Below are 27,387 nucleotides of genomic sequence, written 5' to 3' on the forward strand. Positions count from 1 at the left end.
TCACTGGAGTGGCGGGTCTAATGTGGATTGTCTGTCCATCCAGAAGTAAAGTGCTGGGCAAAAGTCTCAAACCAGTCCTCATGTCTTCAAATTTTGCCAGGAAAATGGGAAATGGGTTGACTGATTTATTGAAATATGTGCTAACATGCTTGGAAATACTTACAATGGGGGAAAAAAACATCTCAAATTTTCCCCCAAATCCTTCAGGATATACTGCGCAGCTAAAACATGGCAAGTCTTCAGCTCATAAGGTGCAAAAATATAATTTTGTGCTGTCAGACAGTGATGTACTTGAGATGTTTTATAGATTCATTAAAGAAATGGGAACAATTTGGGTTTTTTTGTGACAGTCTCTTATGTCTAGACATAACACTGAGTCATCCCTTACACGCCTTTTTAATGCTTAAATGATTTCGAGGTCAGTGTTAAGTGTCTTAATATTCCTCTGAAAAATAATCCAGTACAAGGGCTGAACTGAGAATGAAGAAGCCCATTGAAACACCTGCAGAGAGCCAGGAGAGCTAATGCTCACTTTAATGATGACAAAGTCTTCCTCTTTGGAAGCAAACTATAAAGAAATGAGGGGTGACTCAAGACTTTTGCACAGTACTGAAGTTATTTGAATTGTCTGTTTTTCTTCAGCACTGAAACGAGGTTCCATCTTTGGACTTAATGATTGAAAACTAACGATAAAATCGAATCTTCCAGGATGTCATATACTGATTTTCTGCGTGAGTTCTCTCGTCTGGAGATCTGCAACCTGACGGCGGACGCCCTGCAGAACAGCCAGATGAAGAAATGGAGCTCCTCACTTTTTCAGGGGGAGTGGAGGAGAGGCAGCACAGCCGGAGGCTGCAGGAACTACCCAGGTAAGATTAGTGGTGCAAGTGAGAAGAAGGGGAAATCGCAGGGTAGGACATGGACAGTTGTTGCATCTCACCAGACTCGTGTCTCGTGGTGTTTTAATTCTGCTTAATACAATTTTTACTTCAGGAATTTTTGTAATCAAAAAAGGCAAGTTGGAAGATTGAGTGAGGAAGGGATTGGGTTAACTTCCTGAAGGAATGTGAACCAGTGACTTCTATTTAAGCAATGAAACAATGTATTGTCTTTTAAAAGGTTTTGGAGATTCTCTACCAGGACATGCAGAAAATGGGACTGTTTTCAGGATTTACTGCAGTATAAATAGGTGTTAAGGGTTATGTGGTTATTGTCTCTTCACATGTGATGTATCTTGTTAATTTGTTTTTAATTGTGATTATCTTTCACAGAAATGTCATTCAGTGTTTAATAAGACAGAGCAGGCTGTACATTAGCTCACTTTGTTCCTTGTTACTCAACATCAGTTTATAGCCTGAAAAGGAAACACTTTAACTTTTTCATCTTTTGTCTCCAGCAAGTTTTTGGCTGAATCCTCAGTTCAAGATCATGCTGCAGAACCCAGACATGCAGGGCAATCCAGACTGCAGCTTTGTGGTTGCCCTCATGCAAAAGGACCGCAGGAAGAAACGGCAAGAGGGCCAAGACATGGAGACCATCGGTTTTGCTCTGTACGAGGTTAGCAAAAAAAGTAGATTTCTTTCTTTCTTTTCTTTCTTTCCTACAACACTGATTATAATCATGTTCCATCTCTGCTATCTTTGCAGGTTCCAGATGAGGTATGAGGTTTTTCTACTTTCCATATATATATATATATATATATATATATATAAAACAGAGAATAGAATAAAAACATAATGCTACCTCTGTTAATGGCCCTCTCAGTTCAAGGGGAGTTCAGGGGTCCACCTGAAGCGAGACTTTTTCCTCTCTCATGCCTCCAGCGCTCGATCAGAAACCTTCATCAACTTGAGGGAGGTTAGCTCACGTTTGAAGCTGCCGAAAGGGGAGTACATAATCGTCCCCTCCACCTTTGAGCCAAACAAAGACGGCGACTTCGTCCTCAGGGTGTTCTCTGAGAAGCCTGCAGGCTCTGAGTAAGTAGCCACCGGCTTGCAGGAAGTGTAGAAGACATGTTTGCTGTGACAGTCATGTTGGGATTTAGACTGTATATACAGCATTATATACAAAAAAGGTTTCACAACGCCTTATAAGTTCACAAGACAGGCCTATTAACTTCATTAGTGATGACGCATCTGGAATTGCCTTCCCAAAGCCCCAACCTCGACCTTATTCAAAACTCTCAGTTTAAAGAAACTCCGCCAAGAGGAGTTGCCTAATATCCAGCCAGGATTATGCCAGAAGCTTGGTTAAGGTCAAGCTTGCTAAGGGAAATTATTGGTGATGTATGTGTGACTATTACAGGCTGTACATATACTTTCGGTATATGTACAGGCTAAAATTATTGCATCCAATTTTTGTTTATATAAATATAATGCTAGTGTATGTCTGTGAAGGTTCTCAGTCATCCAGGTCATCGTAGTCTAAGGAGCTTGGAAAGAAAAGCGTCTGGACTTCTTTAAGTTGCTTGAAGACGTTTCACCTCTCATCCGAGAAGCTTCTTCAGTTCTAAGGTCAAATGGTGGAGAGTCCCAGATTTAAACAAAGTGGGAGTTTCCCCCCAAAGAGGGACAAAGGACCCCTGATGATCCTCTACCTAATCACATGAGCCGAGGTGTGAAAATGGGTATGGGTCACAATCAGCTTGGGTTTACGTCCACTGTGGGCGACCATCTTTGAACAGAGGCGGTGGTTTACAACACCAACTGTCTGCCATCTATAATCCAGTTTGTAGATGTAGAGGTCTGGGCATTCCTCGCTGCACTGTACAGCATACACCACATTGTTAAGTTTGTGTTTTGGAGTTTTGTCTTTCGGGTGAACCAGTTTTTGTCTGAGCGTGTTGCTGGGTCTGAAATGCACCGGGATGTCATGCTTGGAGAAAACCCTCCTGAGTTTTTCTGATACACCGGCTACATAGGGGATGACAATGTTGTTGCGTCTGTCCTCCCTCGCTGGTGTCTGGTCTTCTTTTCTGTGCCTCTTTGCTGACTTTAAGAACGCCCATTTAGGATAGCCGCACGTTTTGAGTGCTTCCTTTAGATGTGGGTGTTCCTTCTTTTTCCCTTCAGGCTTAGAGGGAACATGTTCAGCCCGGTGGTGTAGGGTCCTGATTACTCTAAGTTTGTGTTCCAGAAGGTGATGGGAGTCAAAGAGGAAGTACTGGTCCGTGTGTGTGGGCTTCCGGTAAACTTCGATGTTGAGGTTGCCCTTCTCTTCAATGTGCACAGCGCAGTCCAGGAAAGGCAAACAGTTATCCTTTGTGTCTTCCCTGGTGAACTTGATGTTTTTATCCACAGCGTTAATGTGCGCAGTGAAGGATTCCACTTCACTCCAGTGCATTTCAGACCCAGCAACACACTCTGACAGAAACTGGTTCATCCCAAAGACAAAACTCCAAAACACAAACTTAACAATGTGGTGTATGCTGTACAGTGCAGCGAGGAATGCTCAGACCTCTACATTGGAGAGACCAAACAGCCACTTCACAAGCGCATGGCACAACACAGAAGAGCCACCTCCACAGGACAAGACTCAGCAGTCCATCTGCATCTTAAGGATAAAGGACACTCTTTCGAGGATGCCAATGTTCACATTTTGGACAGAGAGGACAGATGGTTTGAAAGAGGAGTGAAAGAAGCCATCTATGTCCACTGTGAGCGACCATCTTTGAACAGAGGCGGGGGTTTACGACACCAACTCTCTGCCATCTATAATCCAGTTTTGAGATCCCTTCCCAGACGCCTTAACGCCCACTCACATCCTGGGCCATCTGACCTCAGGAAATCACATGATAGGGTGGGGCCAGGTTTCACAATGAGCTCACCGAAACCCTGGCTGATTGTGACCCACACCCATTTTCACACCTCGGCTCATGTCAAAGTCAACTTTATTTGTCAATTCTGCCACATGTACAGGACATACAGAGAATAGAAATTTTGTTACTCTCAAACCCTAGATGAAATAGCAAATGAACATTTAAATATAAGAGAGTGATTAAAAAATGCAAATAAAATAAATTAAAAAGTAAAAATTTAAATAAATACAATACAATTTAACAAGAAAGCTATGCAATATACAATATACAATATTCAGGTAAGGGTGAATGATGTGATTAGGTAGAGGATCATCAGGGGTCCTTTGTCCCTCTGTGGGGGGAAACTCCCACGGGGTTTAAATCTGGGACTCTCCACCATTTGACCTTAGAACTGAAGAAGCTTCTCGGATGAGAGGTGAAACGTCTTCATGCAACTTAAACAAGTCCAGACGCTTTTCTTTCCAAGCTCCTTAGACAATGCTAGTGTATAGGTACTCAAAAGCTAAACATACATGTGCTAACATCCTGTCAAAAGGGAGTTCACATGATAATTGTGTTTTTCTCTGTACGTATTAGTGTAGTGTCTACCTTACAATAAGGAGCATCTTGATGAAATTGTTGTTGTGATTGGGAACTATATAAACAAAACTGAAACTGAAGTCTAAATCTGACTTCAGCTGTTGTCTTGTTTCTCCATCAGGGAGCTCGATGATGAAGTTAAAGCAGATATTCCAGCAGAGGTGAGAAGAAGTGACCCCATGTGACCACATCTGGCCATATTGTGCGAAAGGAGGTGGGGAAAAAAGCGTGTAGTGAACACATCTGTTTTTTGTGTTTCAGGTTCAGCTACATGAGAGTCAGATTGACCCAAGCTTCAAGAATCTCTTCAGGCAGCTGGCAGGAGCAGTAAGCACGCTCTCAAAACTTGTAGGAGATAGCAATAGTAGTCCAAGGCACCTGCGCAGTCACATTTAATATAACGCACATCTGTTTGTGCCCACAGGACATGGAGATCAGTGTCACAGAGCTGCAAACCATATTAAACAGGATCATCAGCAAACGTAAAGCACTGCCATTATGAAATGTTTCTAACATAGTTTAGACTTCAATATTTAAAACAGACGTGTATTCTTCCCTCTTTTCACTTCACTTCCTGCCGTCCACAGATAAAGACCTGAAGACAGATGGCTTCTCACAAGAAGCTTGTCGCAGCATGATTAACCTCATGGATGTATCCTTGATGTGAAGTTGAAATATGTGCTTCCTGTTTCTTTTGTTTCTGGATCTCGTCATGTTAATGTCTCTCTGACCACGAAATGTTCCTTAGCGTCTTCACTCAGACTGATGGCACTGGGAAGTTGGGCCTGACAGAGTTTCACGTACTCTGGGAAAAGATTAAACGATACCTGGTGAGAGTTAAATTGCATGACTGAGTTAACAGTGAATAGCTGGTGCACTGGTGTTTCCATTTTGTTATTCAAACTGGTGGTCTCTTGTCCCCCCCTCCCCGTATCTAGACTGTATTCAGGCAGTTTGACGTGGACAAATCGGGCACCATGAGCTCCTACGAGATGAGAATGGCTCTTGAATCTGCAGGTATTATTTTTTTTATATTAAAGTGCAAAAAAAAAAAAAATCACAAAAGCACTTTTAAGTCCCAGCAGTATATGCAGAAAGCATTTTTTCTGAGTTGTAGGTGGAGCACCTTCGCTGACATTTTTTCACATTGTTGTATGAGTTTTCTTGCTTTTGCTTCCTTCAGGTTTCAAGTTGACTAACCACCTGTTCCAGCTGATCATCCTGCGATACACAGAGGCAGACATGGCTGTCGACTTTGACAACTTTGTCACCTGTTTGGTCAGACTGGAGACAATGTTCAGTGAGTGACACTATTGCAGTTTTTCACTGGTTCACAAGGGACAGTCTAACTGCTTGTGCAACTTGATCCTGCTTTGCTGTAAAAAAAAAAACCCCAAACATACAGTGAATGGCTGCAAAGCTTAACAGAAGCTAAAATACTTCTGTTCTGAGTCAAATGATCTTTTTTGTTTCTCTTACTGCAGAAACCTTTAAGAACCTGGACACTGATGGAGACGGTCAGATATCTCTAAACTTCGTCCAGGTATAAATTCCCATCACAAATGCTGTTGTATAAACAAAAGCTTGAGCTTTTTTTTTATAAGGATTCATCCACATCTGTGCTGAAACAGCTTGTTTTTCTCCATTCACTCTCTGTGATTTATTAAGAGTTTTCATTCATTAATCCCAACACTCTCTTTGTTCTGCAGTGGATCACCCTGACCATGTTTGCCTAAAGATGAGTGGACTCCTCTGTAAATTTTGCACTGCAGCTCTTGGTCTGTTATGTGGTTTCAGAAGTGCCTTTTTCCCTTCAGTTCTTCCTCACCCTCTATGCTGCGCATTGCTGAGGTCCTCTGATGCTTAAAAACCTGTAAAATCTTGATTACAGTGCCTGTACTGAAAATGTGTCGCCTGTCTCGCCAACTGAAAGACGCCCGCTTCTCCACTTCGGTCAACTCTGTGATAAAACTGGCTACTCTGGGGTCTGAAAGAAAACACCTGATTAAATCTGAGGGTGTGGAGACATACTTGTATTTTTCTTTTCTTTTTTTAACTGGACCAGAACTTGTTAACGTACAAAATTTAGTTTACAAGCTAGCTTTACCTTTTCGTAAAGTTAACTGTGTAGGCTACATGCTAAAGCTAGCTTTATAGAAAGTTACTAAACACATGATGAAGTGCCAAAATTGTATGTCACTCAAAGCCCACAGAAACTTTACAGTGTATTTTACTAAGGTAACTATGACATGATACCAAAGCCAAAGTAGTGTTTATATGTTACATTACCAAGTGTAATGTCTTAAATGTGACATGGTCCAGGCCTACGTTGTTTTGCTAGCATTACACAATTTGAAACATTAAGCAGACATAAGGCTGATACAGCGTTACCCCGACCAGATTTTGTTTGTAGGGTTTCTTGCCATCAACTTTAAAAATTAAAATAAATTATGTGAAGTTATTTATTTGCTCAATTACATTGAAGAAGAATGTAATCTCACAATCAGCTAGTTGTTGTGTTTTTGGGGTTTCAATCACGTGTTGCCAACAGGGAAATTTCAGGATGCCCTTCACTGGACAAACTTACGCAACATCACAGTCATAAGATGGTTGAAGGGTGCTTTTAAAAATTTTCATTGTCTGTCTTTATAAATGCTGATAACGATAGACTGGCAAGTAGTTGTTATCAGTCGATAATATTGGCCCACAGATAAATTGGTTGGGTTTTTAATAATTCTGATATAGTATGAATGTGGTTATTAATACATTAGCCAGACTTCCATCTTTAGTATAGCTTGTTTGTTATTTTCTAATCACTTCACTCTAACTTAATAACGTTATAATTAAATATTTACCACCTAATCTTCAGGGGTTTTTCCGCCCCTTTGACGTGAGAGAGGTTTGACTCCATTTGTGTTTGAGCTTTGTTGCATGTTGGGGTTTCGGTAGCATCCATAAATACCTCTGTGGCCAAATTCAAATGGCGACTGCTTAAATCAGCTGCTTACATTTGAAGACAATCTTTAGAAAACCCAGTGCTGGATGCAGTCGAAGTGGAGAGTTGCTTAGTGTGCTGGCTGGCATAGATGACTGTGCATTATAAATCTATTAGTAGTTTGTACTGTAGCATCACTGCTGGCCTCTTACATCCTGTGCCAAACTTTGCTTTCACCTCAGCATAAAGGGCCCGTTCAGATTTTGCAGAGACAATGGTGAGGTGCTGGATCATTGTGAATGTTTTCTTCTAATATATACAAGCTTATCTTTATGCATGGCTCTGTTTTTGTTTTATAAAGTATGAAATAAACTGGACTTTAAAGTGGTAATAAAAAGGGATGTGTCAACGCTGTTTGAGTCTTCCCTTTTGAAGGGAGCAATATGTCAAAGTTTCGGGTAAGGGTAAACGGGGATGGGTGGATATGTTTGTATGCATGCTGTGTGAAATGTGATATATTGTATGACTGTCTCATTTCTGTCCCGTCAGGAAAGCAAGAGTTTTATCCGAGGTATTTCAGAGTTACACGATGCTGTCTGGAGCATCTACATGTAATGTGCCACAGTTTTTAAATGACAGTTTCTTTTGTTCTGCCAAAAACTTACAAATTTTTGCCTTTTTTTATTTTTAAGCACTTTTCTTTGAGAAGTACTGCCAAACCCTCACGTTTTTAAGATACTCTGACATTCTTGTCTTCTTTAATGTTAAGTGATGTTTGTGTAAAACTGTGTAATGTTTACAGTAATAACTTTTTTTGGGTCCCTTTGTGAACCAAACCCTTCATTATGCAATGCGCTGGTTTACTGTGTAGCTTTCTCTATATCACTTCTTCTATATAAACTTGGGAAATAAACATGGAGAGGTTTTGAGTTAATGTCTAAGTTTTATTGGTCTTGCACAGTCCACAGAAAAAAAAAAGGCTGCAAATAAAACTGTGGAAATGGGTGTGATCATGATAGGGGGGAAATACACAAACTTGATATAGTAATAAATAGTACATTTAACAATAACATCCCACAAAAACAGGTACACTCAAATACATTACATACAATATAAGTTCGGTTAATGTACACATCTTTACAACCTTATAAAATTAAGACTTTTACAGCAGATTTTGGCTCTTTTTAAGTTAAATTGCAGACATTTACAAAGGGGATTCTATATTGTAAGATAAGGGAAAAAAATAACACTTTGTTTAAAATTATATAAAAAGAACTGAACAACTTTCTCCTGGAGCTGCTCAGCAGGGGAATGTGTAACCTTTTGTGCGCAGTGACATGAAATACGAGAACAGTTGAGTACGTTTTCAAAGATTCTGTGTCTGTGTGTCCAAGTGAGATTCTTCAGGTAACTATAATGCTTTCACCATTTGACCTCAGGCTAAAATCAGCTCAACTGAGTGGGATTTTCTTCAATGTAGAACATGACCACATAAAATATCCCAGAGGCCTAAACACGGCTGTTAGTCTCTTAGGCCGTCGTTGTTGTGCACAATTTTGGTCACCATGGTGGAAACGAGCCTCTCCAGCTGCGCCGCCCGCTGCCTGCCCACCTGGAGGACCTCCTCGTGATTGGCCCTCTCTTCGCTGTCGTAGTTCATCACAACCTGGTTGGTGATCAGGGAGAGGGCGAAGACGCGCATGCCACAGTGCCGAGCGACGATCACCTCATGGGCTGTGCTCATGCCTGGAGAGGAAAAGATCGAGACAAATATAAACAACTCTAATAGAAAGAATAGAGTAGCCATAAACCAGCCAGTACACACAAGAAAGGATGTAAAAATGCAAATAACACAAAAGAGATGTTTTCCTTGTTTCTAATTGGCTTGGGAACTATGTCCTGTAATGTTGAGAAGCCTGGGATTTATAGTGTTATCAAAAGAAGAAGAACTGCAGATCTAATACTGCTGAAACCAACTTCGCTTAAGCTAATTTAGAGGCTTCTAATAAGTTTTACTGCTTTAATTTCATGAGAAGTCTCAGTATGCATGCATACAAAGAAGACTCACTTTAGGAAACTTAAATTTATGTTTTTCACGTGTTTTTGCTCCTCAAAGGTAAAGCTTCAAGTTGAGGTTTGGGCAGCCCGGGGCAAATCACACGTTTTCAAAGTCACTGCAGCAAAAGGACTTCAAGCATTTCTACTGAACTGTCATTTCTTGGAATAAAATTAAAAACAGCATGATGGCATTTGATACAGTGCTCTTTTGATAAACTCCACGTGCTTTGTGGGCATCAACTTGATGATTAGGTTAATATCAGACAGGACGCTGTGGCTGGTTTTTGTGGTACCACGTGGTTTGAATTGATCAAGTCCTGTTATCGCCATCAGCTGATAAATCTAATTGATAGTCCTTGTTATTGTGCTATTCTTAGTTAGTGTATTGTCTGTCTCTGTTAATGTTTGTTTATAATGGAGCACTGTAACGAAAAATAATTTCCCCTAGGGATCAATAAAGTATTCTGATTCTGATTGACACGTCTTAAAAATCCAGATGTGTAGATTCTGATCTGATTAAAGTTTTGGGACTTTACATTCATTCGTTACATTTACTCAGATCAACAAAACAATCAGCTCACCGACAGCATCAGCGCCAAGTCTATGCAGCATGCGACCCTCTGCGATTGTCTCAAATGTTGGCCCGCCCAGCACACAGTACACTCCCTCCTTTAGGAAATCTCCATAGCCCAGATCCTGTCCCACGTCCATGGCCAGCTGCTGCAGCTCTCTGTCGTATGCATCGGACATGCATTGGAAACGTACGCCAAACCTGACAGACGAAGGAAGACAGGAAGAAGATTAGGTTAAGCTTATAGGAGGTTTAAATGTCTGCTTTTTATGGCTGTACGAGAACACGTCTCACCGCTCATCGTTGGGTCCATTCAGAGGATTGATGCCAGCAAAGCCGGGCAGGTTGAGGTGGTCTTTGATGATCATGATGTCTCCCATTTTAAAGTCATGGTTGAGGCCTCCAGCTGCATTGGTCAGCATCACCGTCTCAACACCGAGCATCTTGAAGATGCGCATAGGCAATGTAATCTGGAAAAAAGAACATCACAGAATATAAATGAATAATATTTTGGGGGGATCTTGCTGAAAATTACGGGATATTTTTTTTGCAAACACACACATACCTTCTGTATTGAGTAGCCCTCATACAGGTGGAAACGTCCCTGCATGCAAACGCACGGCCTTCCTTTTAAGTGTCCAAACACTAGCTTCCCGGCATGTCCGTGCACTGTGGGAATTCAAAAATATAACAGTGAACATCAGCAGGAGCTGCTCAGCTGATGTGGAGTCACCATGGTAAAGTGTCGGTGTAGTAGGTGTAGCTCACCTGTGCTCTGCGGAAAGTTGGGGATGTCTTTGTAGTTGAAGGCCACCTGGTCCTTTAACAGGTCAGCGAGCCCTCCGAGCCCTGAGCCGCACACAATGCCCACAGTGGGTCGGGTGTCTGTCTGGGCGAGCAGCCAATCAGCAGTGGCCTTGCATTCCTCGTAGCTGTAGCTGGATGACATTAACAAAAGGGCAGAGGTCAGGCAGATCACCGTGACAGTCCAGCACACATGAACACGCTAATTTTATGGCTTGATATGATGCAGAAGCACATTTTTATGAATTTGGTTCACACAGGAAGATCGAAAGTAACCATGGTGACCAAAAATGTGACCTTCACTTCACAAGTCCAATATCAATTTTATTGACTGATTTTTACAACATTAGAACATTTCAAACTCTTTACTTCCACTCAATTGTGAAACGCGCTTCATTATGTAATTAGACGCGTCACTCCTCTTGGAATGAATCATTTCTCGACACTCCACCGCGAACAAGAGCGCATGCGCATATTATTTTTTGCATCCCCTCAGTCCAGTCTATTTTTTCACGCTATCCAAAGCCGGCCGTGAAAGAGCCACGTGCTGAGCAACACTGAACGAGAAAAAGTAATTAAAATATTAGAAATCTACTCACCAGCTGTTTTCCTCTGGAAACATTTCGGAAGATAAATGAAGCGTCTGAGAATGTAAGAAAAAAAAATGTAGGTGTAAATACAGACTTAAAGTTTTAAGTCTGAAAATAAAAAAAGTTTTTAAGGCGTATAAAAATATCAAAGAGAAGGTGGAAGAAGTCTTCTGTTGAGTTCTTCTTCTCTTTTAGAGTCCCGTGAAGTATTCAGCTCCTCTCTCTCACTTCTGTGGAAAGAGGGGCAGCTGCAGACTTTATCATAGGACCGGTGACTCCCCCCTCCCGCCCCCTCCTCTGCTGACGCATGTACCTGCTGCAGTTTCATTGGCTGAGCGGACACACCTTCAGACCGGTATGCCACAGAGAAATACACACCCACGGAACATCCTGTACTACAGGTGGAGCTGGATATAAGAGTTTTCACGACATTTCCCACTCCAGCCCACTCATAACTTTTCATGTTATGTTCACATAAACAATCTATGATGTTTCGAGATCCACTGATCCAAGTAATTCTATTTATAAGTTAAAGTATCCATTCAGTCTTTATCGATCTGTGTCTCTGTTACTCTCACCGATTAAAAACAAAAGATGTTGTGGTTTCGGACACACAGCGTGTTTTTGAACATCACGTGTTTGTGGTCCACTTGTTCTCGTCATCAGTCTGCGAGTACTGTGTGTTATTGTGTGACGCAAGTTTTCAACCAATACATCCTACTGTCAACTGCAGTATGTGCAGTATGTAGTCATTTGTTTCTATAATGTTGGGCTTATAATATACATTTTCTCCTCTTTAGAAGGAAAATGTAAACTTTTACTTCTTTACAGACAATGACAGTAGCTACTTTAGTTATGTTGCATAGTGATTTCACACCATCGGCAATTTTAAAATGTGGTACAGTTATGGTCACAGATGTATGTATAAAGACATTTAGTTAGATTATATCCAACATTCAGATGATGTGAACATGATAATCTGTGAACATGATAATCTGACTAACATCAGTTTTATTGTCTAACTCAATTTTTTCCTCACAATCTACCAACAGAGACAAACAGACAACATGTACAGTATATTTATGTGTGCAGCGGTGCATAGATGTTGGAATAAATAAGAAATGGATAACTTGTTGCTATATATCCAGAATGAGGGCTCAACATTATATATAGTATATACAGCACAAGTATGTACAATGGTACTCAGACATATTTACAACAAAACAGTATAAAAAGCACACTTTGGTTCAGCAGCAGATATGCTGAATGTTTAGATAGAGACAATTTTTTGTCTGATTTTTTTGTAAATGTATTACACTAATATTACTTTACTTCAAGTTGAGTCTTTTATTTTATAATAAATTCTATTATATTATAATTTATTTGCTTTGATGAAAAATCATGTGACCTGTGTTTGCTCTGAGTATCAGAAACTACCAAATAACTCTACAGCCTTGTTTAATAAATAAGTTTGGAAACAAAAAACAACTAGTTTCAATTCAGCGTTCTCTCTAACTGTGCATTGCTTAAAAATGGATTGCATCACCATTTATCATTATGCATTTATCACTAAAATGTTTTGGCACACGTACAAGTAGACAACACATCCTGTTTAGAGTGTGCCTGTATTGTAAATAAGAAAAGTTATTAAAAGCATGTCACTTGGACTGAATGTCCAGTAATCGATGTGGATCAACACAGTAAACCACGGTCAAAACAGGTCAATAGATTTGTTTCCAAACTGGGGCGATACAGATGTGATTATGTTGTAAAAGGAGATAACCAATGTCATGGTGGTGAAAGCTGAAAAGTAATTCTATTTATAAGTTAAAGTATGTAAAGTTGAACTCCATTAAACTATAATGTTAATGAGTAGGAGAACTCATTAACCAGCATGACCAGTCAACTTAGTATTTATTACTTACTTTAACATTCACACAGCATTTTTAAGCACATAACAACTAAATCTGGTTAATTTATTTAAAATTGTATGGGAGGCTTTGGCTCAGGTGGTAGAGCGGGTCCTCTACCAATCGGAAGACCGGTGGACTGATTCCTGACCCCTCCAGACTTCTTGCTAATGTATCCTTGGGCATAATCCGTGTGTGTGTGAATATTAGCACTTGTTGTTCCAGTGTGTGTGATTGGAGATATGAAACTTGCAGTTGAAAGTGCTTTGAGGGTTTGACTGAGTAGAAGGATGATACGTAACAACCAGTCCATTTCTAGTTATCATCATTATTATCATCATTATTATTATTTAAGCTTCTTTTAGAGTAAATCTGACTAGTTTCGAGATCTTTTTAGAAATTAATGAGCGAGTCATGAAAGAAGACGTGTTTTTCACTGATGTAGAGTCTAGCACTGGTGCTGGTGCCAAGCTTGATGTTTTAGGCAGGACAACAATGATTATAAATACCCAGGGCAAAAATTGGAACCACAAATGAAAAGGGTGGAGCTACTTTCACAACTTCACCAGTGATTGGAAGATCAGGCCTGTTCACTTGTTGTCGATTGTTTTTAGCTTCTTGCAAAAAAGAGTAAGGCTGGGCTTATTCAAGTTTCTTAAAGTTTCTTAAAAGTTTCTTAAAAGAGCCCGTCTATGTCTGCTGTGAACGACTGTCTTCGAACAAAGAGGGTGGTCTATGATACCAATTGTCAGCCTTTCTCAGATGCCTCAATCCCCACTCACACCTTTTGTTAGGTCACCTCAATAGATCACCCAACTAGGTGAAGCAAAACAGCGGTTTCACTCGAAACCTCTGATGGTAATGACCCACACCTTTTTCACACCTTGGCCCATGTGATGAGGCACATGATCAATAGTGGGTCAACAATCCTCTTCAGAGATAACTCCCTCTGGGTTTAAATACCTGACACTCTCCACCATTTAGTTTTAGGACTGAAGAAGCCTCTTGGATGGGAGTTGAAATATCTTCAAAAACCTAGAGTCCAATGCTAAGGTATCTCTAATGCATAACTGAAGGGAGAGGAGAGAAGGATGTCCATGAAGGATTTGTGTCAGTGCTGCACTAATGAGGTGAATTTAGATAATTCATCTATCAATTTCCCCCCACTTATCCAGTTCAAACTATGACTGGACTGGAGCCTAACAGGGCCAACACAGTGAGACAGATGGGGACCCATGCTTATATTCACACCCACAACCAGTTTAGAAACACCAGTTAGCCTAATGCATGTCTCTGGACTGTGGGAGGTCCTGGGTTTGAATACATCATCTGGCCATGGCCTTTCTGTGTGGAGTTTGCATGTTCTCTGCGTGGTTTCTGAATAAACAGTCATCTGCCTCTATGTGTTAACCCTGTCCAGAGTGTACCTGGCCTCTTGCTGTATGGGAGCTGTGATAGGCTGCCACCTATGACCCTGAATTGGAAAGTTGAATCAAATGGATAGAGAAAGTCTGTAATCATTACGTAAGTTATCCATTGATTTAATAGATAAGCAAAGAGGCCAAAACCCCCACATGCTTATCAAAGTCTACAGCAGCCAAAACATAGGTAGGACCTTGAATTGTTGATCGGCACTGACAAGTAAGAAGACTTGTTAGTCTAATTCTCCGTGTGTGTTACAGTTTGTTTCCAGGTCAGTTACCTCTCTGTTTGGGTTCTGGCTTCTGCATATCAGTTTTTGACTTTGCTTGATAACACATGGTAGTTGTTGACCTGTTGACCTCTGTGCCCCTCCCCTCAGTTAGAGCTAACACACCTTTGGATTAGCCAGTGAGCTGGGGCCATTTCATTTCCTCACAAAGGCCCACAGTAACTTTTTACCCATTTTCTCCTCACCCAACTAAATGTTTAAAAATTGTTCAGAGGGATCACCTATGTCTTTTTCGTCCTGCACTTGGTCTACACCTTTAGAAAAATTGTGACATAGAAATTAAAGTTTATTTTAAGGTTTAGGTTAGATCCAGAGGATAGGAAAATATACAATGTGCTAAACAATAAACATACTACTCACACTTGACATCATGATGAGCAGATCAAGTGCCAAGTGCAGCAGATGGCCCCGCCCCTCCCTGACCCTGGTTCTGCTGGAGGTTTCTTCCTGTTAAAAGCAAGTTTTTCCTTCCCACTGTCGCCAAAGTGCTTGCTCATGGGGGGGTCATACGATTGTTGGTTTTTTTTCTGTATCTATTATTGTACAATCTACTGTACAATATAAAACACCTTGAGGTGACTGCTGTTGTGATTTGGTGCTATATATATAAATTGAATTGAATTGAATGAGCTGATGAAGTTTGATTTAGCCCAGTAACTAAAAAATCCTCCTTCCTATAGGCTGTGAAAATAAATAACTACAAAGTTCATGATTTATCTCAGTTTTTTATACTGGAAATTAGAGGAAGTGATATTTTTGAGATTTGGTGGATTTTATTTAAATGACACGACCCACTGGTTTAGTTTTTTTTGTCAAAGATATTAAGTGACTGGTTTAGTTTGCATGTTTGTTGTTTGCTAGCAGGGCTACTAAAAAAGAAATCAGTGGAGCTTGGCCACTCACAGAAGTGATTCGTTTTTGGATTTATTCTGGAAATGGCCCTGAAATTATAAGATTGCAAGATATGGCAAAATCTCACATGCGTACCATTTTAATGTGGTCAGCAAAACATCTGGAAAGAAAAACATCTGGGCCTACATCTCCTTCTTGATCCAAAGACTCAGTTCTCGTGTGGAGAAAATGTTCAGCCTCTGGTCACCTCATATTATGTAACTCATGTCTGATTGGTTGCAACACTGTTGCCAGTCTGCCAGTCTGTACCGTGCAGTTTTGCTGAATAGGCATTAGTGAGGCACCCAGCAGGGAAACAATGTCACAGTGATTCTGCATGTTTTTCTTGTGTGATGATATTAGCAAGGCTGCCAGAGCTAGCACAAGCTGAAATTTCTCACTCGGTAAAGGTCCTATAGTAAACTGTATGTTATTTAAATGAAAGGTTTTCTGTAAACAAATGCAGCTTCAGAAGAAAGCCTAAAGGAAAATGCACTGAGTTATATCTTCTTATAGAAGTAGTTCTAATCATGCTCGTCCAAACTCTGCAAGATGTTTGCATTGTTGTCGTGGGGGTGGAAAGATTTTTAGTGCCACTTTAAAAGAAAAGGAAGATGTGTCCTGAAATGAACTTGAAGTGCTTTTTGTTTTTAATGCAAACTGATTTGTCATTAACCGAAGCCTGGGCCTTTCTCTTCACACATCACTGCTAAATGAAAACCTGAGCTTGTCTTGATGCATCATCCAGGTAAGGAAATCCCAAATGGTGACGAAATGTTTCTCCCACTGAAAACCCCGTGTTCACATGAACACAATCAACGTTTTGGAGAAACCCAAGCCTTGCATCACTCACGATGTAAGTCAAACACCAGCTGTGAAGTTAGTTTTGCAGTGTAGAAACCTGATGCCCTCAAGCAGAATGAGGAGCAGTTGAAGACATGCGATAAAGTCAGGTGTGTTCTATTTAAATTAAAGTGTGGAGGCTTACAGGTATCAAACTGCAGCTGTGACAGCCTTCACTGTCTGCAGAGATAGGAAGTTCCTGATAGGAATTTCTGTGTAGGTCAGTTAAGTTCTTCTACACCAAAGTATGTGAACATTTCTCTTTAGATACAGCATCATGCAGAAACTGTCCATAATGTTATTAAATGCTGTTCAGGATAAGGATTTGCCTGTATGGAAAAAATGTTCGATATAGTAAAAGAATATATCCACTTAACCACTTTAGCTGCCTGACTTCAGAAGAAAGCATGCAAAGGAAACATGCCAACACTGTTTCAGCACACTGTGTTCTTCGTTTGTTCTGCAGCAGGTTTTTCTTATCTTTAAATCTGCTTATCTATGTTGCTCTTCAGGTCCAGGACAAATAAAAGGCCTAATAAGGAAGGTAGGATAAAGTTTTATCCCTCTGATGCCAGAGAAAAGACCCAGATTTTCCCAGTCCCAGCAGTTATCGATGTGCAAGCTGGCCTTGTCAGCATGACCAGACCTGCTTCACTCATACTAAATATTGATTTTATGTGTCAAATTGTGTGTAAGAGGTTAAACTGAGGGCCAGTGTCCCATTTTTTTAATCATGAAAAAAAACAAAAACAGTTTTCTTTTAGGTAAAACTTGTTTCTGTAGGTCAATCAAATCCCTCATTATGTGGAGGCGCAAACAGAGACAAGTCCCATATTTTGGCTCTATAAGACACTTTTCTAAATGGTAAATGGCCTGTATTTGTATAGCGCTTTACTAGTCCCTAAGGACCCCAAAGCGCTTTACACATGCAGTCATCCACCCATTCACACACACACACATTCACACACTGGTGATGGCAAGCTACATTGTAGCCACAGCCACCCTGGGGCGCACTGACAGAGGCGAGGCTGCCGGACACTGGCGCCACCGGGCCCTCTGACCACCACCAGTAGGCAACGGGTGAAGTGTCTTGCCCAAGGACACAACGACCGAGACTGTCCAAGCTGGGGCTCGAACTGGCAACCTTCCAATTACAAGGCGAAGGTGAGTGATTGTGAAAGCAGCATAGGTGCCTGCAGGTTAACCTGTCATCACCTTTTGCTGCATATGCAATGCTCAAGGTTGAACATTACAAATTCACAAGCTACACTGACTTTGGTGGGATGGGATGAAATTGACCATAAATGAAATCAACAATAAGCCACCTTAAAGATGGAACTTTAAATAACACTTTGAATCTGAAATTTTTTAAAAATAATTTTGTTTTTTGTAAGTCCTACTAGAATTTTCTTTAGAAAATATACAAAAAATTAAATGCTAATAAGGAATAAAAGAGATGCTTCCATGTATTATTATTGTTCACACAGACATACTTTTGTATTTAATGGTAATTTACAGGTTGGGAGATGAGGTCAGGCCAGAGTCTCTGTGCACTATGATGTTTGCATATGACACTGTGATCTGTAGTGAGAGTCGGGAGCAGGTGGAAGCGAGTCTGGAGAGGTGAAGGAATACTCTGGAGAGAAAAGGGAATGAAACAGATGGAAAGGTGAACATGCAAAGAGCAGAGGTAGAGAAGGATGAGCTATATTGGGTGAACCATCCAAAACAGCAGACAGTGCACAAGAGAAGTCAAGAGGAAGCAGGGTAGAGATGAGCATCATTTTTGGGACAGAAAGATAGCAGTAAGAGTGAAAGGTTTACAAGGAGGAAAAGAGGAAGATCCATGGATATAGTAAAGGAGAACATGCACAGGTCTGCTGTGGTGCCCTCTAGAAGGAGCAGCCATCCATGCTCATAAAGAAGACACACACGTGTGTTTATGAGGTTTTCCAAAGTCCTAAATGTTTAAATTTCAAGATTAGTCAAACCATGTTAAGATGTCAAATGAACATCTTTTTTTGAAAATGCGATACTCCATCTGATATGAGATTAAACCATATAAAAACTCTTCTGTCGAGATGGAAACTTAATGAGGTGAAATAGAGAAGCTGAGCTCTGAAGTCTACTCACACTGAGCCGCAATTACAGCTCCAGGCTGCAAAATCAGGTAAATGATGAACTCAGCAAAACAGAAACACATGAAAGCTGACTGGACTAAAACTTCAGCTAAAGTTTGTGGAACATGTAAATTGTTTAGGTGTTATTTCAGCTGATGTCTGTGACCTTAAAATCCATTCCTCTGTCCTCCTCGAGGGTCAGCGGAATGACTGGGAGCCATGTGGCCTCACCTACACGGTGCAGATGTGGATTTTATGGTGTGACATGTTGTGAACAGTCATGTGAAGTTGTTCACGAGAATGACCAAGTATAATGGGAATAAAAAGCATGAACGTGTTTGCATATTTGTAGAAATATTTGTGATATTGTCATCAACCTGACTTTCCTTTTAAGTAAAGTGGGTTAAAAAGCTGCAGAAGCCACAGAAGCTCCACACAGAAAGGCCCCAGGCTGGTTTCAAGCCCGAGACCTTCTTGCTATGAAGCAACAGTCCTGATCACCGCCCTAGTTTCTTAATCTGAAGGAAACTGGTTGATGTTCTTCGTAACCGCTCGAAAACCTCTCCCACATTTTCAAATTGCCTCATCGTGGGATTCAAGCTTCTCATCTTAGTCGTTCATATTTTGAATGATTGTCCAATAAAGAGATCAGTGGATTTCCTCACTTTACACTTACAGTTACAGTGATCCGCTTTGACATTATATCCACTATTAATGCCTCACTAAACAGTGTCTTTATATCTGTGGCTTAGATACTAGAGTTAATACAAAAGTGTCACTAACAGAGACAAATCCAGGGGAATTTGCACTTCACGTGCCTTATTGTGAATAAGTCTTGATACTGGGACTCCATGAGAAAACAATGGGAATGTGTCTTGAGGTAGAATCACTTGTTCTCATCCTTTCTGCAATAAAAATCTGGTTACATTAAACTAAAGAAATGTACAAGTTCAACTTCTTTTTCTTTCCAGAAGTGAGGCACACTCAGTTATTATCATACTGAATTTCATTGAAGACTAAAACAACCATCTAATCTGGATTTCAATGGTTAGTGAACTAAAGCTGCATACATGCTGAGACAAACCTTTAGAAAAATCCAGATCGCTAACTAATCAGTTTACTTATCTGTCCAGATTATTTAGAAATGCACACGGGGAAGTTTGCTCATGGTTATTTGCCAGAAACTCTGTGCTGCACACAGGTCAAACAGTTGTTTATATTTCATTACGCTGTCAGACTGTGCCCGCAGACTCAGAAACATCTTTTCAGTAGATAGATTTTAAGTTGTGCTGTAAGTGTCACACTTGTAACTGTTGTGAAAAATTATTAAAACGAGTTTGTACAGTACAATACAACTTTTATTTATATAGCACATTAAAAAAAACAACAACGGTACACCAAAGTTACAATAGAAACAGGGAAATTAAGACATGATTAAATAAAAGACCATTAACCAAGTACCACATATGTCAGCAGGTTGAAGGCACTAATTATACAGGAATAAAAGGAAATATGAGAACAAACTTAGTAAGAACAGATAGATATAACTAAAAGATAAGTACATAGATAAAAATGGAGCAAATTCTAAAATAGGATGGAAAAAAAACAGATGGAAAATCTAGGGTAAATAAGTGAGTTTTTAAATGAGATTTAAAAGAGAGAATGGAGTCTGATGCCCGAATAGCAATGGGAAGGTTGTTCCACAGGTTAGGTGCAACCAGGGCAAAAGCACGGTCACCCCTGGATTTAAGTCTAGATCTATGCTGAACCAAGAGTAATTGGTTCAGCCCAGGGACATAAGGACTAAGGAGATCAACAAGATAGCTAGGGGCTAAATTATTTATACGATATTTACGTACGATATTTGATGGGTAATGCAAATCAGCGAGAACGGGGGTGATAGAGGCATGCTTTCTAGCACCAGTCAGAAGATGAGCCGCAAGCATTTTGGAAAAACTAAAGTCTATGAAGGAGAGCAGAGTGAAGAGCAAAGTAGAGACAATTACAGTATTCCAATCTAGAGGTCACACAAGGATGAATGAGCTTTTCAAGATCTTTATGAGGAGCATAGTGCTTAGCTATAAGACAGCTTGAGGTGTGTCGGACACACATTCCACATGCATGTACGGAGCTGTAAAGCTGGAACATTATCCATGTGAAAACTGAGTCATGTGCTCAGACTTTAAAGGACTCTGTGAACACAGTGGAGATTAACTACCTGGTAGAAACTGGACTTCAGAGCAGCTGACTGAGATTATTTGTCTCTCTCTGATTGATAATAATTATACAAAATAACAAAATCTGCCTGCACTGCTGCGTGATGCTGTACGCTCAGAAAGTTGAAAAAAAAATGAAGGTCAATGTCAGCAGAGTGAGTGAGGATGATGGTGATTATTCAGGTTAGAAAGTCCAAACATGCATTCAGCTGAGGTGTTAAAAAATGTAAAAAACCAGTAAAAACCTAGATGATTTTATCACGTACTCTCACCCACATAAAACTGACTGAACCACCTAAATGACAGACTTCTGGTTGTGTATTAAGACAGAATTACATAACAGGGGATCACATGACCTGTTTCTGTTTGGAGTTTCAAGCCTGTGTGTCAAGGCTCTGTGGATTGGTTGCTTTAGCTGTTTCCAGCAAAGATAAGATGAAGCGATAAGCGGGAATGGGAACTAGAAGGCAGATATCTGGTCTGTGCTGGAAATAAATGTCTAAATTCTAGAAATGTCTGTACAGTGTCTGATCCTCGTGTTTGAACTAGTCATATCGGCCTGTGATAGATGTGCACATTTTTCACTCCATATTTCAGCGAGGTCAGCCCTGAACTTCTCTCTTAATCTCTCCTTAATCTGTTACAGCACTCATTTAAATTTTTATATAAGAAATGTTTGTGACATGTAATAACACATAAATATACATAATCAAACTTAAATAAAATAAAAAAAAACAAGAGAAATAGTCAGCTCATGCATAAATAAATAATTTAGTCTGACGTTTACCTGTAAATAAATAATCTGTAAGTAAAGAGAAAAACAGGAGATCTGTTGAGTTAAAAGGTTCAAACTAAAGAGGAGAAAGTGTAACGTGAACAGCAGTTAATCAATAGCCAGATTTACGGTTACGGTCCTTTGCTTTGAGTACACTGAGGCTGAGGGGGAAGAGTGGCAGATGTCTTTCACGCCACCATGAGCTACAAAGTTTTTATTCACTTTTTATTTGGGTTATCAAACAAACCAAAATAAAATACAGTTTTCTATGTTGTTATTGTCCAGCTGACCCTCATTCAGAGTTTCCAGCCGATTTCTCAGACTTTTTATCTGACTTTATACTGTGTATACAGGGAGTGCAAAATTATTAGGCAAGTTGTATTTTTGAGGAATAATTTTATTATTGAACAACAACCATGTTCTCAATGAACCCAAAAAACTCATTAATATCAAAGCTGAATGTTTTTGGAAGTAGTTTTTAGTTTGTTTTTAGTTTTGAGCTATTTTAGGGGGATATCTGTGTGTGCAGGTGACTATTACTGTGCATAATTATTAGGCAACTTAACAAAAAACAAATATATACCCATTTCAATTATTTATTTTTACCAGTGAAACCAATATAACATCTCCACATTCACAAATATACATTTCTGACCTTCAAAAACAAAACAAAAACAAATCAGCGACCAATATAGCCACCTTTCTTTGCAAGGACACTCAAAAGCCTGCCATCCATGGATTCTGTCAGTGTTTTGATCTGTTCACCATCAACATTGCGTGCAGCAGCAACCACAGCCTCCCAGACACTGTTCAGAGAGGTGTACTGTTTTCCCTCCTTGTAAATCTCACATTTGATGATGGACCACAGGTTCTCAATGGGGTTCAGATCAGGTGAACAAGGAGGCCATGTCATTAGTTTTTCTTCTTTTATACCCTTTCTTGCCAGCCACGCTGTGGAGTACTTGGACGCGTGTGATGGAGCATTGTCCTGCATGAAAATCATGTTTTTCTTGAAGGATGCAGACTTCTTCCTGTACCACTGCTTGAAGAAGGTGTCTTCCAGAAACTGGCAGTAGGACTGGGAGTTGAGCTTGACTCCATCCTCAACCCGAAAAGGCCCCACAAGCTCATCTTTGATGATACCAGCCCAAACCAGTACTCCACCTCCACCTTGCTGGCGTCTGAGTCGGACTGGAGCTCTCTGCCCTTTACCAATCCAGCCACGGGCCCATCCATCTGGCCCATCAAGACTCACTCTCATTTCATCAGTCCATAAAACCTTAGAAAAACCAGTCTTGAGACATTTCTTGGCCCAGTCTTGATGTTTCAGCTTGTGTGTCTTGTTCAGTGGTGGTCGTCTTTCAGCCTTTCTTACCTTGGCCATGTGTCTGAGTATTGCACACCTTGTGCTTTTGGGCACTCCAGTGATGTTGCAGCTCTGAAATATGGCCAAACTGGTGGCAAGTGGCATCTTGGCAGCTGCACGCTTGACTTTTCTCAGGTCATGGGCAGTTATTTTGCGCCTTGGTTTTTCCACACGCTTCTTGCGACCCTGTTGACTATTTTGAATGAAACGCTTGATTGTTCGATGATCACGCTTCAGAAGCTTTGCAATTTTGAGACTGCTGCATCCCTCTGCAAGATATCTCACTATTTTTGACTTTTCTGAGCCTGTCAAGTCCTTCTTTTGACCCATTTTGCCAAAGGAAAGGACGTTGCCTAATAATTATGCACACCTGATATAGGGTGTTGATGTCATTAGACCACACCCCTTCTCATTACAGAGATGCACATCACCTAATATGCTTAATTGGTAGTAGGCTTTCGAGCCTATACAGCTTGGAGTAAGACAACATGCATGAAGAGGATGATGTGGACAAAATACTCATTTGCCTAATAATTCTGCACTCCCTGTAGTGTGTGAATGTCCAGGGTCTTGAGGAGTTTGTTTTCCCAAGTCTCTCCTATTTCAAGATTATAAATGTTCCCACCCTGCTGCATTTATTTTATAGTGCGTAGCTTCAGAACTCCTTGGATTATTCCTTCCCTGCTGTTGCTGTCTCTGAGCACTCTATTAATCTTTTTGCTGATACTGTAGCATATATCAGAGGCACCATGACCAATCTGTCCGCCCTGTGTCTCTTTCCTTTGTGGGAGGGCAATATCTTTGAGAACAATAGACTCTCTGAAGGGTGAGGGAGTGCTGGACAGCGTGCACCTGTGGGGAATGAAGAACAGTGAGTACTGGCTCCAGATGGAATGAGAGGGAGGCACCAATCTTTGACACAAAGTTTCAGATTTAGAGATCAGCTTGCTTAGCTGTGATTCCAGGGTCTCAACTTGGGATATTAAATCAGCTGTTTTTACAGAAGCAGGTCTACAGGTTCACGAATCACTGCGCACTGGCACTTTTTTTCATTACTTTTGGGAATGTAAATTAATCAAAATATTTTGGAGCTCCATATCTCAAGAATTAAGTAATATTATTTACTATATATATAATATATTTACTATATTTTCTTCTTGGCCTACCCTAAAAAGAAGTAACATTAAATCACTCGCAGCGCAAATTATGTGGCAAACTATTGCTGGTAGCTAGGAAATGTATTCTCATTAGCTGGGTTAAGGATAAACCTCCCTGTGTGACTTTGTGGTACAGAGAATTATTTAAAGTTTTTCCTCACGAAAGAACTGCTGCTGTTTTAGGAGGAAATGAGGGTCTCTTTCTCAATGTTTGGTCCCCTTTGCTTTCTTATTTGCCAAATGATTTGACCCAACTGTTGAGGGGGGGAGGTTGCGCTTAAGATGTTCTCAGGTAAATAGGAAGTAAGCGTAAAGGACAACAATTCACTCTTGGAGTTTATCTTTTTCTAAATCTGTGGATAAATGAACAAAAATATTTTTCTTTTTTTTTCTCTTTTTTTTCTCCTCTTTACCCCATATGTGTATTTGCACAGGTATATAATGACTTTAATATATTCCCTTTGTTTGTTTTTTCTTTCTTTCTTGTTAGTCTGCTTTGTTATGTTTTTTATGCTTTTCTTGATAATAAATAAAAAAAACTGTTTAATTACAACAAATCACTGTGCTGATGAGTCTCTGTACAGGTAAAGTCACCAATCCTGGATGAGCTAATACAACATTGTTACTGCTTCAACCTACTGTAGTTAATCTTTAGAGATATTTAAGGCTCTTGAGAGATAGCTTGCTTTTACAATCTCTTTTAGGGAAGGAAGAGTCAATGACCTTTTGTGCTGCATTTATTACCCTCTGAATTACCTTTTTATTAGCAGCATAGCATCCAGGGAACCTCAGTGTTACCCAGTACAGGGAGTGCAGAATTATTAGGCAAATGAGTATTTTGTCCACATCATCCTCTTCATGCATGTTGTCTTACTCCAAGCTGTATAGGCTCGAAAGCCTACTACCAATTAAGCATATTAGGTGATGTGCATCTCTGTAATGAGAAGGGGTGTGGTCTAATGACATCAACACCCTATATCAGGTGTGCATAATTATTAGGCAACGTCCTTTCCTTTGGCAAAATGGGTCAAAAGAAGGACTTGACAGGCTCAGAAAAGTCAAAAATAGTGAGATATCTTGCAGAGGGATGCAGCAGTCTCAAAATTGCAAAGCTTCTGAAGCGTGATCATCGAACAATCAAGCGTTTCATTCAAAATAGTCAACAGGGTCGCAAGAAGCGTGTGGAAAAACCAAGGCGCAAAATAACTGCCCATGAACTGAGAAAAGTCAAGCGTGCAGCTGCCAAGATGCCACTTGCCACCAGTTTGGCCATATTTCAGAGCTGCAACATCACTGGAGTGCCCAAAAGCACAAGGTGTGCAATACTCAGACACATGGCCAAGGTAAGAAAGGCTGAAAGACGACCACCACTGAACAAGACACACAAGCTGAAACGTCAAGACTGGGCCAAGACTGGTTTTTCTAAGGTTTTATGGACTGATGAAATGAGAGTGAGTCTTGATGGGCCAGATGGATGGGCCCGTGGCTGGATTGGTAAAGGGCAGAGAGCTCCAGTCCGACTCAGACGCCAGCAAGGTGGAGGTGGAGTACTGGTTTGGGCTGGTATCACCAAAGATGAGCTTGTGGGGCCTTTTTGGGTTGAGGATGGAGTCAAGCTCAACTCCCAGAATACTGCCAGTTTCTGGAAGACACCTTCTTCAAGCAGTGGTACAGGAAGAAGTCTGCATCCTTCAAGAAAAACATGATTTCCATGCAGGACAATGCTTCATCACACGCGTCCAAGTACTCCACAGCGTGGCTGGCAAGAAAGGGTATAAAAGAAGAAAAACTAATGACATGGCCACCTTGTTCACCTGATCTGAACCCCATTGAGAACCTGTGGTCCATCATCAAATGTGAGATTTACAAGGAGGGAAAACAGTACACCTCTCTGAACAGTGTCTGGGAGGCTGTGGTTGCTGCTGCACGCAATGTTGATGGTGAACAGATCAAAACACTGACAGAATCCATGGATGGCAGGCTTTTGAGTGTCCTTGCAAAGAAAGGTGGCTATATTGGTCGCTGATTTGTTTTTGTTTTGTTTTTGAAGGTCAGAAATGTATATTTGTGAATGTGGAGATGTTATATTGGTTTCACTGGTAAAAATAAATAATTGAAATGGGTATATATTTGTTTTTTGTTAAGTTGCCTAATAATTATGCACAGTAATAGTCACCTGCACACACAGATATCCCCCTAAAATAGCTAAAACTAAAAACAAACTAAAAACTACTTCCAAAAACATTCAGCTTTGATATTAATGAGTTTTTTGGGTTCATTGAGAACATGGTTGTTGTTCAATAATAAAATTATTCCTCAAAAATACAACTTGCCTAATAATTCTGCACTCCCTGTATGTCAAACCATTTCCAACAGAGAGATTCAACTAAACTTTGCTGCAAATGTTAAGAGCTCTGAGAGAAAAGGAAAAAAAAGGGGGAGGGAGATGCAACCACATGTGATTCATGCCCATAACTCTACTAGACATGAAGCAGCTGGATGTTGGTCTTTGTTTAATTTACCTGTGGATGTATTTGGTCTGGTTACTGTCAGCTCTCTCAAGGGTCATTCAGGGAAGTGAGATACATAGATGAAGGAAACTAACGCATTTAGGAATAGTCAACAGTCAAGTTCCTGTGGAAAGAAATTCGACAGCTGTCATTTGAGAAGTTTTTTTTTTTAAACTAGGTCAGTGTCATGCTGCAAGATGGCCCTGGGTAATCCTGAGATCCTTCTGGGAAAAAACCATGTTGTGAAGGAAAAGGATTGATGTGTATAAAGTAGCTCCAGAAGTAAGAGGATTAGAGTGAAAGCACTATGCCACAGCCTCCTCCTGTTAGACACTGACACAATACTAAGACTCACCTCAGAAGCCTCACAAACTACCATCAGAGACAAAGAAGCATTCGTATCACATTTGGCTTCGTGAGATGATGGAGAGCTAAGAAGAGCCAAATGTTGAGATATCGAGCAGTGGGCCTTTAGAGCATACCTGCGAGATAACCAGAGAGCTTTCATCCTATACTAAACAAAGACATAATGTA

General features: G+C 40.4%; 2 protein-coding genes across 3 annotated transcripts in view; one reads left to right on the forward strand and one right to left on the reverse strand.

The window, feature by feature from the left end:
- capn1 (calpain 1) overlaps positions 1-8,260 on the forward strand; it is a 33,282-nt gene extending 25,022 nt beyond the window's left edge. For both annotated transcript variants that reach the window (XM_082528940.1, XM_082528941.1), the window contains exons 10-22: positions 709-869; positions 1,397-1,557; positions 1,647-1,658; positions 1,765-1,976; positions 4,518-4,557; positions 4,658-4,723; positions 4,821-4,878; positions 4,984-5,048; positions 5,158-5,226; positions 5,335-5,413; positions 5,580-5,696; positions 5,881-5,939; positions 6,106-8,260. In XM_082528940.1, coding sequence (XP_082385066.1) covers positions 709-869; positions 1,397-1,557; positions 1,647-1,658; positions 1,765-1,976; positions 4,518-4,557; positions 4,658-4,723; positions 4,821-4,878; positions 4,984-5,048; positions 5,158-5,226; positions 5,335-5,413; positions 5,580-5,696; positions 5,881-5,939; positions 6,106-6,132 — 1,126 coding nt within the window. In that variant the 3' untranslated portion in view covers positions 6,133-8,260. The remainder of the gene's footprint in view (positions 1-708; positions 870-1,396; positions 1,558-1,646; positions 1,659-1,764; positions 1,977-4,517; positions 4,558-4,657; positions 4,724-4,820; positions 4,879-4,983; positions 5,049-5,157; positions 5,227-5,334; positions 5,414-5,579; positions 5,697-5,880; positions 5,940-6,105) is intronic.
- On the reverse strand, positions 7,677-11,598 carry pnp5a (purine nucleoside phosphorylase 5a). The gene is made up of 6 exons (XM_082528942.1): positions 11,364-11,598; positions 10,729-10,898; positions 10,526-10,629; positions 10,255-10,430; positions 9,971-10,161; positions 7,677-9,077 (listed from the first exon to the last, which is right to left on the reverse strand). The coding sequence occupies exons 1-6, from the start codon at positions 11,384-11,386 to the stop codon at positions 8,854-8,856; spliced, it is 888 nt and encodes a 295-aa protein (XP_082385068.1). The 5' UTR covers positions 11,387-11,598; the 3' UTR covers positions 7,677-8,853.
- Between the last annotated feature and the right edge of the window lie 15,789 nt (positions 11,599-27,387).

Source organism: Aulonocara stuartgranti (assembly GCF_965226115.1).
Source record: "Aulonocara stuartgranti genome assembly, chromosome: 3".
NCBI classification, from domain to species: Eukaryota; Metazoa; Chordata; class Actinopteri; order Cichliformes; family Cichlidae; genus Aulonocara; species Aulonocara stuartgranti.